The sequence below is a fragment of the Oncorhynchus mykiss genome, chromosome 22 (genome assembly GCF_013265735.2).
Source record: "Oncorhynchus mykiss isolate Arlee chromosome 22, USDA_OmykA_1.1, whole genome shotgun sequence".
Lineage (NCBI taxonomy): Eukaryota > Metazoa > Chordata > Actinopteri > Salmoniformes > Salmonidae > Oncorhynchus > Oncorhynchus mykiss.
The window spans coordinates 1,397,343-1,412,460 of NC_048586.1; the positions used below are offsets into that span (position 1 = coordinate 1,397,343).

The window sequence follows — 15,118 nt, forward strand, 5'->3', positions numbered from 1 at the left end:
GGCCTTCATGGTTGAATTGCTGCAAAGAAACCACTACTAAAGGACACAAATAAGAAGAAGAGACTTGCTTGGGCCAAGAAACACAACACATTTTTATTAAACCAGGCAAGTCAGTTAAGAACAAATTATTATTTACAATGACAGCCTACCCCAGCCAAACCCTAACTGTGGGCCGCCCTATGGGACTCCCAATCACGTCTGTTTGTGATACAGTCTGGAACCGAAGCAGGGTCTGTCGTGATGCCTCAAGCACTGAGATGCAGTGCCTTAGAGTGCTGTGCCACTCAGAAGCCCATCGACATTAGACTGGTGGAATTCTGTCCTTTGGTCTGATGAGTCCAAATTTGACACAGAATAGTTGAACAGATGATCTCTGCATGTGTGGTTCCCACCGTGAAGCATGGAGGAGGAGGTGTGATGGTGTGGGGGTGCTTTGCTGGTGACTCTGTCTGTGATTTATTTAGAATTAAGGCACACTTAACCAGCATGGCTACCACATAATTCTACAGCGATACACCATCCCATCTGGTTTGCGCTTAGTGGGACTATCATTTGTTTTTCAACAGGACAATGATCCAACACACCTCCAGGCTGTGTAAGGGCTATTTGACCAAGAAGGAGAGTGATGGAGTGCTGCATCAGATGACCTGGCCTCCACAATCATTGGGATGGATTGGGATGAGTTGGACCACAGAGTGAAGGAAAAGCAGCCAACTAATGTTCACCAAGTCCTTCAAGAATGTTGAAAAAGCATTCCAGGTGAAGCTGGTTGAGAGAATGCCAAGAGTGTGCAAAGCTGTCATCAAGGTCGTGGCTACTTTGAAGATGATAAAATCTTAAATATATTTGAATTTGTTAAACACTTTTACGGTTACTACTAGATTCAATACGTGTTATTTCATAGTTTTGATGTCTTCACTATTATTCTACAGCGTGGAAAATAGGAAATAGGAAAAGGAAAAACCCTTGAATGGGTAGGTGTGTCGAAACTTTTGACTGGTACTGTAGGTATGGGTAAAGTGACTAGGCAACAGGATAAATAATAAACAGTGGCAGCAGCGTACCGCATGTGAAGAGGCAAAAGGGGTTAATGCAGATTGACCAGGTAGCTACTTAGCAGTGTGTGTGTGTGTGTGTGTGTGTGTGTGTGTGTGTGTGTGTGTGTGTGTGTGTGTGTGTGTGCACTCTAGCTATAGTGACTGTTTAGCATGTGAGCTAAGCGGACCTGCCACCACTGCTAACCATTACTGGAAGCACATATGGCTGATGGCACATGTCAATACTGTCTGTGTTGGGAAATGCACACGCTCTAGCTAGTGGCTTTATTGTGATAAATTGTACTCCATGTACTGACTACTAATTTTTAAAGGAAATGTCATGAAAAATGTAATGGATGACATACACAACAGTCATTATGTTTATTGAACTGCGTGAATAAAATAAATATGAAACTGTCTTCAGATGATTGAGAAACCTATACGAATGGTCAAAATAACAGTCTTACCTCATCCAGTTTCCTGTGCCGTCCCACTGGGCACACACTCAACAATCAACGTTGTTCCCACATAATTTCAAAAATAATTGTTAAACTAACGTGGAATAACCCATCTGGGCCCAGTGGTTTGTGGGGGTTTCTACCAAGGTGCAAGACCACCATCTAATGGCCATTGAAATGTTTTAACAATATCTCTGAATGAACATGTCATACATAACATGTTGTGAAATATGATCTTGAATCTATTTCCAGGTATTTCTATTGGAGTAATTGGAGCTTGCTTGAAAGGTATGTGCTATCTGGGATCCTTGGGATGTCCCTACCCATTGAAGTTGACATGTAAAATGGTTAAGGTAAGGGTTAATGTTAGGGTTAGATAAGGGTTGTGGTTATAGTTAGGGTAAGGTTAGTGGTTAAGGTTAAAGTTTAGGGTAGGGACATCCAAGGATCCCAGATAGCACTGACCTTGGGTGAAATGTGTCAAACATTACATACAAGTGCTGGGATTGTTTTGAAGGATAAATGTACATGTGTATCCAAGGGAAGGGAAAGTTACCCGATACTTCACAGGATACAATACATGGAGTACAATGGCACTATTGATAGAATTACAGTAGCCAAGGCATACACAGTAAAATGTCATGTTGGGTTTTGGATCATTGTCTTACAGCGAATATCAAAATTAGTAATGTAAATGAAAGATGCTGAAGATGCTTCTCTAATGATCCACCATTTTCTCTCTTGTTGCAGTTCCATGTCACCATTCAGTATTGAGAGCATACGCCGCCCCCGGAGGTCAGAGTCGCCCGACTCCAAGAAGAGACGCATCCACAGGTGTGACTTTGAGGGCTGCAATAAAGTCTACACCAAGAGCTCCCATCTAAAAGCACACCGGAGGACGCACACAGGTCAGTGTGTGTGTGTGTGTGTTTGTGTGTGTGTGTGTGTGTTCTCTTCATCAATTAAAGGCTAGGTTTCTTCATCAATTAAAGGCTAGGTCTCTTCCTGAATAATAATGTTTTTTGTAGCGCTAAATGCATGGTAAGTGAATACACATGGAAGGTGCTTCACAATATCTGTAAACACAACAAGCAACCTGGACTTAAGGGCAGACGCTACATAGTAAAAGTAAATCCAGGAGACTCTAATTAGTATGATATGTTATGTTTCGTATGGTATGTAGTCATTTGTGGATGTCCATCATCCATTTCATATTATATGTTACAAATTACATTTAATATTATATGTTACGAATTGCAATTCATACAATATGTTAAGAATTTGCTAAATGTGTGATATGTTGCAAATTCCAATTTGTTGTTGCTAATGTTAGCTAGTTGGTTAAAGCTAAAGTTAGCTATGTGGCTAAGGTTTAGGGTTAAAATCAAATCAAATGTTATTTGTCACATGCGCCGTGAAATGCTTACTCTCAACAGGGCAGTTCACGAAATAGAGTTAGGGAAATATTTACTCAATAAACATAAAGTAAAAATAAAAAGTGAAACAGTAGAATAACATAACAATAATGAGGGGCACCGGTGCTGAGTAACTGTGTTGGGGTACAGGTTAGTCGAGGTAGTTTGCACATGTAGGTAGGGGTAAAGTCACTATGCATAGATGATAAACAGCGAGTAGCAGCAGTGTAAAAACAAAGGGGTGGGGGGGTCAATGTAAATAGTCTGGGTGGCCATTTGATTAATTGTTCAGCAGACTTATAGCTTAGGGGTAGAAGATGTTAAGGAGCCTTTTGGACCTAGACTTGGTGCTCCGGTACCGCTTGACGTACGGTAGCAGAGAGAACAGTCTATAACTAGGGTGGCTGGAGACTTTGACAATTTTTTTGGCCTGCCCGGTATATAGGTCCTGGATGGCAGGAAGCTTGGCCACAATGATGTACTGGGCCATATGCACTACCCTCTGTAGCGCCTTACAGTCAGATAACGAGCAGTAGCCTTACCAGGTAGTGATGCAACCGGTCAAGATGCTCTCAATGGTGCAGATGTAGAACTATTTGAAGACCTGGGGACCCATGCCAAATCATTTCAGTCTCCTGAAGCGGAAAAGGTTTTGTCATGCCCTCTTCACGACTGTCTTGGTGTGTTTGGACCATGACAGTTTTTTGGTGATGTGAACACCAAGGCACTTGACACTCTCAACCCAATCCACTTCAGCCACGTCGATGTAAATGGGGGCCTGTTCGGCCCTCCTTTCCCTGTAGTCCACGATCAGCTCCTTTGTCTTGCTCACATTGATAGAGAGGTTGATGGCCTGGCACCACACTGACAGGTCTTTGACCTCCTCCCTATAGGTTGTTCCATCATTGTCGGTGATCAGGCCTACCACTGTTGTTTCATCAGCAAACTTAATGATGTTGTTGGAGTCGTGCTTGGCCACTCAGGGGTGCGTGCTTAGTCCCCTCCTGTACTCCCTGTGTACCCATGTCTGAGGGGAACCGGTGTTGAGGATCAGCATTGAAGTCCAGGATCCAGTTGCAGAGGGAGGTGTTTATTCACAGGGTCCTTAGCTTAGTCATGAGCTTTGTGGGCCCTATGGTGTTGAACGCTGAGCTGTAGTCAACGAACAGCATTCTCACATAGGTGTTCCTTTTGTCCAGGTTGGAAAGGGCAGTATGGAGTGCGATTGAGATTACGTAATCTGTGGATCTGTCGAGGTGGTATGTGATTTGCAGTAGGTCTAGTGTTTCAGGAATGATGGTGTAGTTGAGAGCCATGACCACTCTTTCAATGCACTTCATGGCTACCGATGTGAGTGCTACGAGGCGGTAGTCATTTTGGCAGGTTACCTTCGTAGTCTTGGGCACAGGGACTATGGTGGTCTGCTTGAAACATGTGGGTATTACAGACTCATTCAGGATGAGGTTGAAAATGTCAGTGAAGACACACACATATGTGTGAAATAGAAACATTTTTAAATGTAACTTTATTGTTATTCGTTATAAACTGAGTATTTTTTCCTTAAGTCATTATTTTTATTTGTTTATTATATTTTTGATATTTACAGTATCTTCAACTCTGATTTGTAGGAAAATTACCTGTAAGTAAGCATTCCACTGTTAGTTTACGAAGCATGTGACAAATAAAAGATTATTCCATTTTTTTTATTTGATCTGTAGCTAACAGTTCATCCACAAAGTAGTGAACGTTTTGTTCATAATTTGTCCCAAAAAATATTAGACTTGTTAAAATACTCCAGACCAGAAGGTTGCAGTAGTGGTGCTTTCTTAAGCTTTGTTTCCATTGGCACGTAGTAGGACCATGTTGCTATATAGCCAATGTTAGCTATCTGCGTTAATGTTGGTAGTTAGAATTTGAAGAAAGCCCTGTTGATAGCTAGATAGACACAACTAGATAACCACTAGCTGGCAAGATGTTGACGAAATATATAATTCACTCTCCATTATCCCACACTGCCAGTTCCATCTAGCCAAATTTGTAGTTTATATGTTGCACAAGTGAATGCCGATGCTAGCTAGAAAACTGGCACTCGCAGTATAATGCCGCGTTCATATTATGAAGGAGTGATCGGAGGAACGACTTGTAGAGTTCACATGCTCAGAACTTGGAAGGAACACAAGAACCATTCTCACCATTGACAAACAAAATTGTGGCCATTGTTGTTGACATTTTCAGTGGTGTGTGATGTCAGAGTTCATCATGTGGGAAAGACCGTGATCCAGAGGTCATACCCGAGTTTCCTAGTCCTAATCATGAGTTGGAGGGGCATCCTGGTGCATTATTCCAGTTGGAGGGACTTATTTACAAGTTCCCGACATGGCATGAACATAGCATAAGTCTGGCTCGAGCTCACTCTGTCCACCACTGCTTTTGGCAGAACAGCTGCTTCACTAGTTGGTGATTTTGACTGCCGACATTCTAGTCAGAGGTGCTAAATACCTCGGGCCATCAGTATCATTTGTGTGTTACTAGCTACAGTGGCTAGATAGCTAGGTTATGGAGGAAGCATTTAGCTAGTGTTTAGCATTATTGCTCGTTACAATCTCATTTGTTTGACTGAATCAGTTAGCAATCTAGCTATCTAGCTAATGGACAATTTTTGTGCACATTGTCGTCAAACTGAATAATATAAAACATTTATAAACTAAAAATAATGTTCCTTCAAACTCAAAACTCCTTAGCTAGATGTAAAATATGTAACAAGGAATTGCTCTAGAAAAAAATACCTTACAAATGAGTTGCAACTTGCAGAGTATTGTTCTAGTTAACAAGTAAAAGTAACATGGCTACAGTGTCTTGCAAAAGTATTCACCTCCTAGGTGTTTTTCCTGTTTTGTTGCATTACAACCTGTAATTTAAATGGATTTTTACTTCAATTTCATGTAATGGACATACACAAAATAGTCCAAAATGGTGAAGTGAAATGCAAAAAATTACTTGTTAAAAAAATTATCGAAAATTCAAAATGAAAAAGTGGAGTGTGCGCATGTATTCACCCCCATTGCTATGAAGCCCCTAAATAAGATCGGGTGCAACCACTTACTTTCAGAAATCACATAATTAGTTAAATAGTCTTAACTGCGTGCAATGTAAGTGTCAGATGATCTGTCACATGATCTCAGAATATATACACCTGTTCTGAAAGGCCCCAGAGTCTGCAACACCACTAAGCAAGGGGCACCACCAAGCAAGCAGCACCATGAAGACCAAGGAGCTCTATAAACAGGTCAGGGACAAAGTTGTGGAGAAGTACAGATCAGAGTTGGGTTTTAAACAAAATATCCAAAACTTTGAACATCCCACGGAGCACCATTAAATCCATTATTAAAAAAATGGAAAGAATATGGCACCACAACAAACCTGCCAAGAGAGGGCCATCCATCAAAACTCACCGACCAGGCAAGGAGGGCATTAATCGGAGAGGCAACAAAGAGACCAAAGATAATCCTGAAGGAGCTGCAAAGCTCCACAGCGGAGATTGGAGAATCTGTCCGTAGGACCACTTTAAGCCATACACTCCACAGAGCTGGGATTTACGGAAGAGTGTCCAGAAAAAAAGCCATTGCTTTAAGAAAAACATTTGCAAACACATTTGGTGTTCGCCAAAAGGAATGTGGGAGACTCCCCAACCATAAGGAAGAAGGTATTCTGGTCAGATGAGACTAAAATTGAGTTTTTTGGCAATCAAGGAAAACGCTACATCTGGCACAAACCCAACACCTCACATCACCCAGAGAACATCATCCCCATAGTGAAGCATGGTGGTGGCAGCATCGTGCTGGGAGGATGTTTTTCATCGGCAGGGACTGGAAAACTGGTCAGAATTGAAGGAATGATGGATGGCTCTAAATCCAGGGAAATTCTTGAGGGAAAACTTTTTCAGTCTTCCAGGGATTTGAGACTGGGATGGAGGTTCACCTTCCAGCAGGACAATGACCCTAAGCATACTGCTAAAGCAACACTTGAGTGGTTTAAGGGGAAACATTTAAATCTCTTGGAATGGCCTAGTCCAAGCCCAGACCTCAATCCAATTGAGAATCTGTGGTATGACTTAAAGATTGTTGTACACCAGCGGAACCCATCCAACTTGAAGGAGCTGGAGCAGTTTTGCTTCGAAGAATGGGCAAAAACCCCAGTAGCTAGATGTGCCAAGCTGATAGAAACATACCCCAAGAGACTTGCAGCTGTATTTGCTGCAAAAGGTGGCTCTACAAAGTTTTTACTTTGGGGGGAGGGTGAATAGTTATTCACACTCAAGTTCTCTGTTTATTTTTCTAATTCCTTGTTTCTTTCACAATACAAAATAGTTTGCATCTTCAAAGTGATTGGCGTGTTGTGTATATCAAATAATACAACCCCCCCCCCCCCCCACCAAAAAAAACTATTTTAATTCCAGGTTGTAAGGCAACAAAATAGGAAAAATGCCAAGGGGGGGTGAAGACGTTAGCAAGCCACTATATACAGGGAGTCGATGTAATACAAGGTAATTGGAGGTAGCTACAGTATGTACATATACTGTGTCGTGTCTTTACTGTCATTACATTGAAGACTTAGTTTTTATCAAAGATTCTCTGTAATTAGTATTACGCGATCAAACTGATTAATCATGTAGCTGTAATTAACTAGGAAGTCGGGGCACCGAGGAAAATATTCAAATTACAAAGTTATAATTTCCCAATATAACCTTTTCGGATATTTTCATATCTGATCTGTAGTCATCTGATTTCATTAATTATTTACTTTACCTCACGTTAGTCTCATTCCAAAAGTCGTTAATTGTTGGTTATCTGCATGAACCCAGTATTCACTATAAGTCATCCATACATCAATTGTCTTAAATCATTTATTTATTACTAACTAAGTAATTCACAGAAATGCATAAACAAAACAAACAAAGTAAATTTGGTTACAAGAAATGATAGGAGAATGTGCCCTAGTGGGCTGAACCGGCATGGCGGCTTGTTATACAAAAGGGAAGTGGGGGTCGACTAAGAAGTCACTACAGAGTGATAATTATAACAATTGAAATGCTAATCCTTTACACATGAACTCTCACTCATTCAGGAACAATTGCAATCAATATATATATTTACGCTCAGTGTGTCGTCTTGATCGCTGTTGAAAAGTTTGTTTCTTTCGTAGAATTGTCCGTCTCTCTCTCGCTCTGTCGTGGTTATAGTGGATAGTTCAGAGTGAGATTCATTCATGTTGTTGTAGAATGGATGTTTTGTCGGTTGTCGTTCTTTGCGTTCAATGATACCGAATTCCCAGCTGCAGACTAGTAATTAATATGAAAGACTTGTTCTTGTTCTGTCGAAATTGATAGTCTAAGAGTTTCACCACATGGTATGGTTAAAAGATTCAGCAATGGTCTGCAACCTTTGTCTTCTCCTAATGGAGAAAAACATGGTCTGGTGATCATTTCTCAAAGTTGGGTTTTATTCGGAATTGCAGAAAAGGGTCTGTCCCAGGATGCCTGACCCTAACTGGGCTCATGGGCGGTCCTCTGATTTAGTTTAACTCAAAAGGGAATTGGAGTTTCCTTCAATAAACAGTCCATCACATGACACAATTTTACAAACAGTATCATCCTCACACATTCATCTTATACGACAATTAGATGTAAACCTCATGTCTAAGGCTATTATATAAACAGCGTTATGGTAATGTGGCCACACTGTCTCCCATGAGCTTCCCCAAGTTGTAACAAACGGACCAGTTCATAGCTGGATTCTTCACCGATCTTTTATACCTTCTCCGGAACGTAAACGTTGTTCGGACCTCAAGTTCTGTGAGGTGGAAGAAATTCCTTTGTTCTCTATGAAACTTCACTCTATTTCTATACTGTGTGGCCATGTGGCAGGGTCTTCCCTAGGAATTTATGACCTCAATGACCACAGAAGCCTGGTTGAAGGAGCAGAGAGAGGCAGGGAGAGGGGGATGGTGCTTGCTGTAACCAAAGAGGGCAACGTCATGACAACTGTAGGTTGGGGTAAAGTGACTAAGCAACATCATAGATAATAGACAGTAGCAGCAGTGTATGTGGTGAGTGTGAAAGTGTTTGTGAGCGTGAAAGTGTGGAATCAGTATGCATGTGTGTGCTTGTAATGTGTTTGTAGGCGTATGTAGTGTGTGTATGTGTGTGTACGTGTGTGTTTGGGTGTCAGTGTAAGTGTGTGGGTAGTGTCCAGTGTGACAGTTGGTGCAAGAGAGTTAGTGCAAAAAAGGGACAGTGCAGGTAGTCCCGGTAGCCATTTGATAAGCTATTTAGCAGTCTTATGGCTTCGGGGTAGAAGCTATTCAAAGTCCTGTTGGTTCCAGTGCACTGGTACCGCGTGCTGTGCTGTCGCAGAGAGAACAGTCTATGGCTTGGGTAGCTGGAGTCGATGAAAATGTTTTGGCCCTTCCACTGACACCGCCTGCTACAGAGGTCCTGGATGGCCATACTCACCACCCTCTGTAGTGCCTTGCGGGTGTCTTGTAGTTGCCGTACCAAGCGGTGATGTAGGCATTAAATTTGCGCTCAATGGTGCAGCTGTAGAACTTTTTGAGGATCTGAGGGCCCATGCCAAATCTTTTCAGCTTCCTGAGGTGCAAAAGGTTGTGCCCTCTTCGCAGATGTGTGGTTGTGTGTGGACCATGTTAATTCCTTAGGGATGTGGATACAGAGGAACATGAAGCGCTCGACCCGCTGCACTACAGCCCCATCGATGTGGATTGGGGGCGTGTTTGCCCCTCCGTCTCCTGTAATCCACGATCAGCTCCTTTGTCTTGCTGACATTGAGGGAGAGATTATTCGCCTGTCGAGCCATGAACAGTTGATGATCTGAGCTATATAAAATAAAGTGACTGCTGACATAGTCAGAGCTGCAACCTTGGCCGTCAGTAACCTTGGTGTGTTTTTAGCTTAAATGTGGGGCGACACAATTAACTTATTTACAGTTAATTAACCGCTGCAAACCTCTTTGTTAGCAAGCACTGTCTCCAAAACGGTAAGCTGTTTCCAGTAATATTTACTTTACTTTTATGTTTGTGATGTCTCCACTTTCCAAGCATATTGGAAGACTGTTTTAGAAGAAAAAGTGAAATCATTAGGCAATTCAAAAATATGTGCACATGAATTGTATGTTGCGAATGTCATTGCTTTACCAAGTCTCTGTTTGTGTCTGTTTGTGTTGACCTGCCCAGGTGAGAAGCCATACAAATGCACCTGGGATGGCTGCACATGGAAGTTTGCCCGCTCTGACGAGCTGACACGCCACTACCGGAAACACACAGGTGTCAAGCCCTTCAAGTGTGCGGACTGTGACCGCAGCTTCTCGCGCTCAGACCACCTGGCCCTGCACCGACGGAGACACATGCTGGTGTGAGACAGTTACAGGGTGATGATGTCATCAGAAGGAGCATACACACACACTTACACACACACAGTGCCGCCCGGGGGAGCAGGGTCTCTCCCTCAATGTAGTTCAGCTGGACTGGACACACACCCCTGTCTGTCTGTGAGGCGGTGGGAAGAGCAGAGTAAAATGCAAAGAAAGGCGTCTGTCTGTCCACAGAGAAAAAAAACAGGGTTGGTTCTGGATCCTCAGTGACTGAGGAGGGTCGGAACTGGAAAATGTTATTTTATTATCATTTTGGAGTTTTGACATAAACCTGTCTGTTTTCTCAGCACTGTTCTTAAATTGTTTCACTTTGGAGTTTTTCTCGGATGGAGTATTGCTCTTCTTCGTTAATTTGGACAGGAACCTTAATCGCAACCGTTCATCTTGGTGTCATTGTTTTGGTTATATTGTTCAAAATGGCTGCTTTTCTCACATCTATAATGTGAAAGAACTGAGGATAGGATGGCTTGATGGAAGGGCTGTGTGCATGTGTGTCTTTGAAGTATAGGGCAGACCTTGACCTTGCATTGGAAAATGGAATGAACAGGCACAGATTCGGGTTCGTCCATGGAGAGTATTGTTTCCCAGTTCAATCCCTACAGCAGCTCCCTGCCCCTCTGTGCTTCAGGACAACCGGCAGCAGAGGGCGCCATCCACTCATTGATTGTACCCCATAAAAACTGGTTTGAGTGTTCAAGAATCAGCATTCTAGAATGAGTTGTCGTACCAGTGTTCTAGATTCAGAAGAATCAGAGGCATCCCAGTGGGCCAGTGATATAGAAGCTGTAAGGGGCGGAGTTAACCCCAACCCAATGTCAGCAAACCTGCAAATGAGATTAAGAGTACAGTATATCCACAAACAGAGAGCATCAGCAACCTTACTTCTCATTCACATCCACGCATATTACAATACATACAGGTTTAGTATAAATGTTTTTTGTTTTTGGTGTTTGTTTTGTTTTTTGATCCAGTGGTTTTTGTTAGCACATGACTCAACCGCATTGCACCTAGAGCTTCTTTGAAACATTTTATTTAAAACAACTTTATTGGTGCATTTTGTGATTAGCAATCTCATTGGGTAAATATAGTTTCAAATTCGAGACTTTTTTAGTTTTTTGTTTATTTTATCTTGCTGTGTATGCCTGCTTTTGATCCATTTCACAAATAAAGATCCATCCACACCTCGATGTGCAATGAACTTTAAAACAAATCAAATTAACTTATATCTGGCATTTGAAGCACCTTACAGATTGACACCTTATAGGACGATTCCATAATGTTCAAGGATTTTGTTTTGTGTCCCTGCTCTTTCCAGTGAAAGGGATTTGGCATTGTGATAATTTGTGTGTTAGTAGTCTAGAGCTAACACATCTTGGGTTTAGTCAATAATATAATATCCAAAGCGACTTACAGTCATGTGTGCATACATTTAGATCAGAGGGCTAAGCCACTCGGTTAGACAAGTTCAATAGAAGAGCAATACGTTCAGTAGAGGGAAACAGTGTACCCTTGTTCTGGTTGCTGATGTCATAGACAAATAAGTCCTCAATCACAGTTCCACTTCTTTGTTTCTACTCTATACTACAAATATCTATATTTCTACAGCACAATGTTCTAGGCAAAATCACTTATTTTGGTTACCCCCTCCCTGTAAATTGCGTGGAAAATGTCACATTAATGATTGGTGGTTGAGAGGGAATAGGTTTTTCTAAATGTATCTATGAACAGACCTACACCCTTAGAATAAAGTGTTATCTACAACCTTCGGCTGTCCCCATAGGAGAACCCCTTGAAAAACATTTTTTTTTGTTTGAGGAGGAACCCACAAGAGTTCTACCTGGAACCAAAAAGGGTTATCCTATGGGAAAAGCCTAATAAACTTTTCTAAGAGTGTACAGTGCCAAAATTAAGGGAAAAAAACATTACTTTTCTACATTCTTTATAACGTAATACACTGTAGTACACAATGTACACAGACAGTTGGCCCTGTAGCTTTCTGTGGCTGGGAGCAGTGTCTTTTTTAATCACACATACACAAATCATGATGTGAGGTCTTCAGATCCAGCTTCAGGTCCACCTTTACTTGTAGTTTGTCATGCATCGATGACAGATACTTATTTGCCATATTCAGTGTTAAGGTTTATTCAACACACTAAAACCACATTTTGATAATTTTCTGTTTGTACATGGAGTAAAAAGACATCTACGGCTATATAGAAATGTATATTTAGCCGTATAAAGATTAATGGCTATATATGTCTGAAGTATTCTGTGAAAAATGTGGCTCAACTTTCATTAGTCAGTGCAATGACATCAACCACTTATATTGTGCATATTGTTTGACATCAACTGCAAACTACCAGTTAAAGACAATTTATCCAGCCAACTGGAAAGAGATATCTATGGACATACAAATAGTACGACATAAACCTTTCTGAGATACATGAAAGCAATATCTGCAACTTTTCCTGTCACAGCGAAGTTATCAGATTTTCCTTTTTACAATATTGAACATAGATCTGACCTTGTTCACCAGTATCATAACCATTCTCAACAGAATCCCACATGTATGATAATTGTATGTGTTCAAAGTATTTTTGTAGTGCAGTACACAGACGTTAGAGTATGCTGGATCCCTGCTTACAGTTTCAGGAGCTGATTTCAGAAGGTCAGTAAGTTAAGGTGTTGTGGAGTCAAGTTTTTGAGATTGCAGCATATGCTTAGTGATTTAATAACACACGCATATACCACTGGTACTGTCCTATCATTCAAAACCACATCCTTACCGGAACAAAGAAATATTTATCAGAAACATATTATGCCCAATTTGTCTCTCTCCTTTTGCTTTTCTGAAGTATTATAATATATGTCATATTATGTTGTTATATGTTGTTTGTGTACATGTGAATATTTCATTGGCCTTTTTTGGCCCAAGCATATCATTGGCAACTTGTTTGTTGTGAAGTATAATTTTAAAATTATTTCATTAATGAAGTCCATTTATACATAGTCATAATTTTAAACATTTTATTATTCATATGCTGTACTTTTCTGAAATGAGGGGCACTTCATTTAGCATATAACAATTTTCTGTAAAAATATATATATTTTGAAATGTTTTAATATATGTGATAGTGGAAATAAAAATGATAACTCAGTTCTACAGCCTGTATATACATTTGAAAATAGGGCTTTGATTATTAGATACAAGGAAATACATTTATACATGTAAAGTATTTTTCAGAGATGCTAATTTATCTGATTTGATATACAGTAAGATGGGGCTATTGATTCTAAACTGTTTTGTTATCTAAAATACTAATATAAATGATCAAATCTGATGTCAGAAATGTGCATTTTGGTTCGTGATTTTCTTCTTTCTCAAAACAAGAGAATGTTTTCATATGAATATAGTCAATATGACAATTGCTTTTATAAATTGATCAAACTTTTAATGTCATTCTCTACCCAGCCATGTTGAGTTAAATAGTATTACAATTACAAGTACATATTCATATCAACGTTTATCCAAATTCGACATATATTTCTTTCAATTTAACTTAACTTGAAAGTTATAACTAATATTTAGCATGTGGACACAGAGGCTTATTGCATGCATGCATTACCACTCCCCTTTGGCATAATAAAAGTTTTTACGAGCATAATTATTTATCGGTAAGCAGGGTCAAAGTTATGCAATAATGAATAGTGCCTCCTATCACAGCGAATCTCTGAAAAGCATGCACATAAACTATTTCACAACTAACACATATCATATACATTCAAATATAAACCCTTGAATTGATACTCAGACAGAGATGTATTTGTAAAACATAAAACTCTGGGGACCATTTTGGAAAAACCCAGACTCCCATTGTTCAGTTTATTTTCAATGCACTGAGCCTTACCCCATCTTTTCAATACAGTATCCTCAAATGTCAGCCTTTTACATGCTGTATGTATGTCCCATGAAAGCTGCATATTATTTGTATGGATGTATTTACAATATTAACTTCACTTAGAGAATGTAATTATTTTATCATTATTGTATCATTTAGGTTTTGACCTCTCCGATACTGGTCATTGGTGCAACTACTTCGTTTTTTCATAATCAGCCACACCATACTGCAGTATGCGAAATCAACGAAAGAGTGTGAAAGACATTTGAATTACCTGATTGAATTTATTGCGGTTCGCAGGGAATGCTGTATTGAATATGTAAAGGCCTGGAATACCAACCCTTGGGGAGCTCCCTTTGAAAGAATTCTGATTACACTTCTGTATCCGTTAAATATTTCTTTAATTTCTGTATCAATTCTGTGTTTGTTTTATCTCTGTTTTTGAAGAATTACGTAGTGATGCCAATGCCTTTGTTTCAAGTTTACTGCTATTACGTACAGTAATTGTTGTTCCTGTATTCATGTAAAGTGACTGTATTGTAAATGTATTCAGAGCTTTTCATTCTTACCGTAAAATTGTGATATGCCCCACAATGCTTCAAAGGGAGTTTTTAGCTCAAGGAATTCTGGGAACTAATTCGGAATCCCAATGTTTTTCAAAGGTTGAAAGAGGTTCAAAGGTTTTTCTTCTGTTCTTTCTTTCTGTTCTTCAGAAGTTGTCTAAATATTCTGTCAATGCTTTTTGCTTTTATCTCTGTATTTTTTCGTATGGATGGAGCTGTGAAATTAAATTAAACCGAGTTGAAACATATACATGTATATGAATTAGGCATGAAGGTTAATAAAGTTGCATTTTGTATGTAA

The 15,118-nt window shown here is 40.1% G+C and overlaps 1 protein-coding gene across 2 annotated transcripts in view; it reads left to right on the forward strand.

Annotated features, from left to right (window-relative positions):
* klf12b (Kruppel-like factor 12b) overlaps window positions 1–15,118 on the forward strand; it is a 167,021-nt gene extending 151,903 nt beyond the window's left edge. The window contains exons 5-7 of one of the 2 annotated variants that reach the window (XM_021578618.2): window positions 1,748–1,783; window positions 2,246–2,403; window positions 10,159–15,118. In XM_021578618.2, coding sequence (XP_021434293.1) covers window positions 1,748–1,783; window positions 2,246–2,403; window positions 10,159–10,340 — 376 coding nt within the window. In that variant the 3' untranslated portion in view covers window positions 10,341–15,118. The remainder of the gene's footprint in view (window positions 1–1,747; window positions 1,784–2,245; window positions 2,404–10,158) is intronic. The other variant, XM_021578620.2, reaches the window with a different exon arrangement.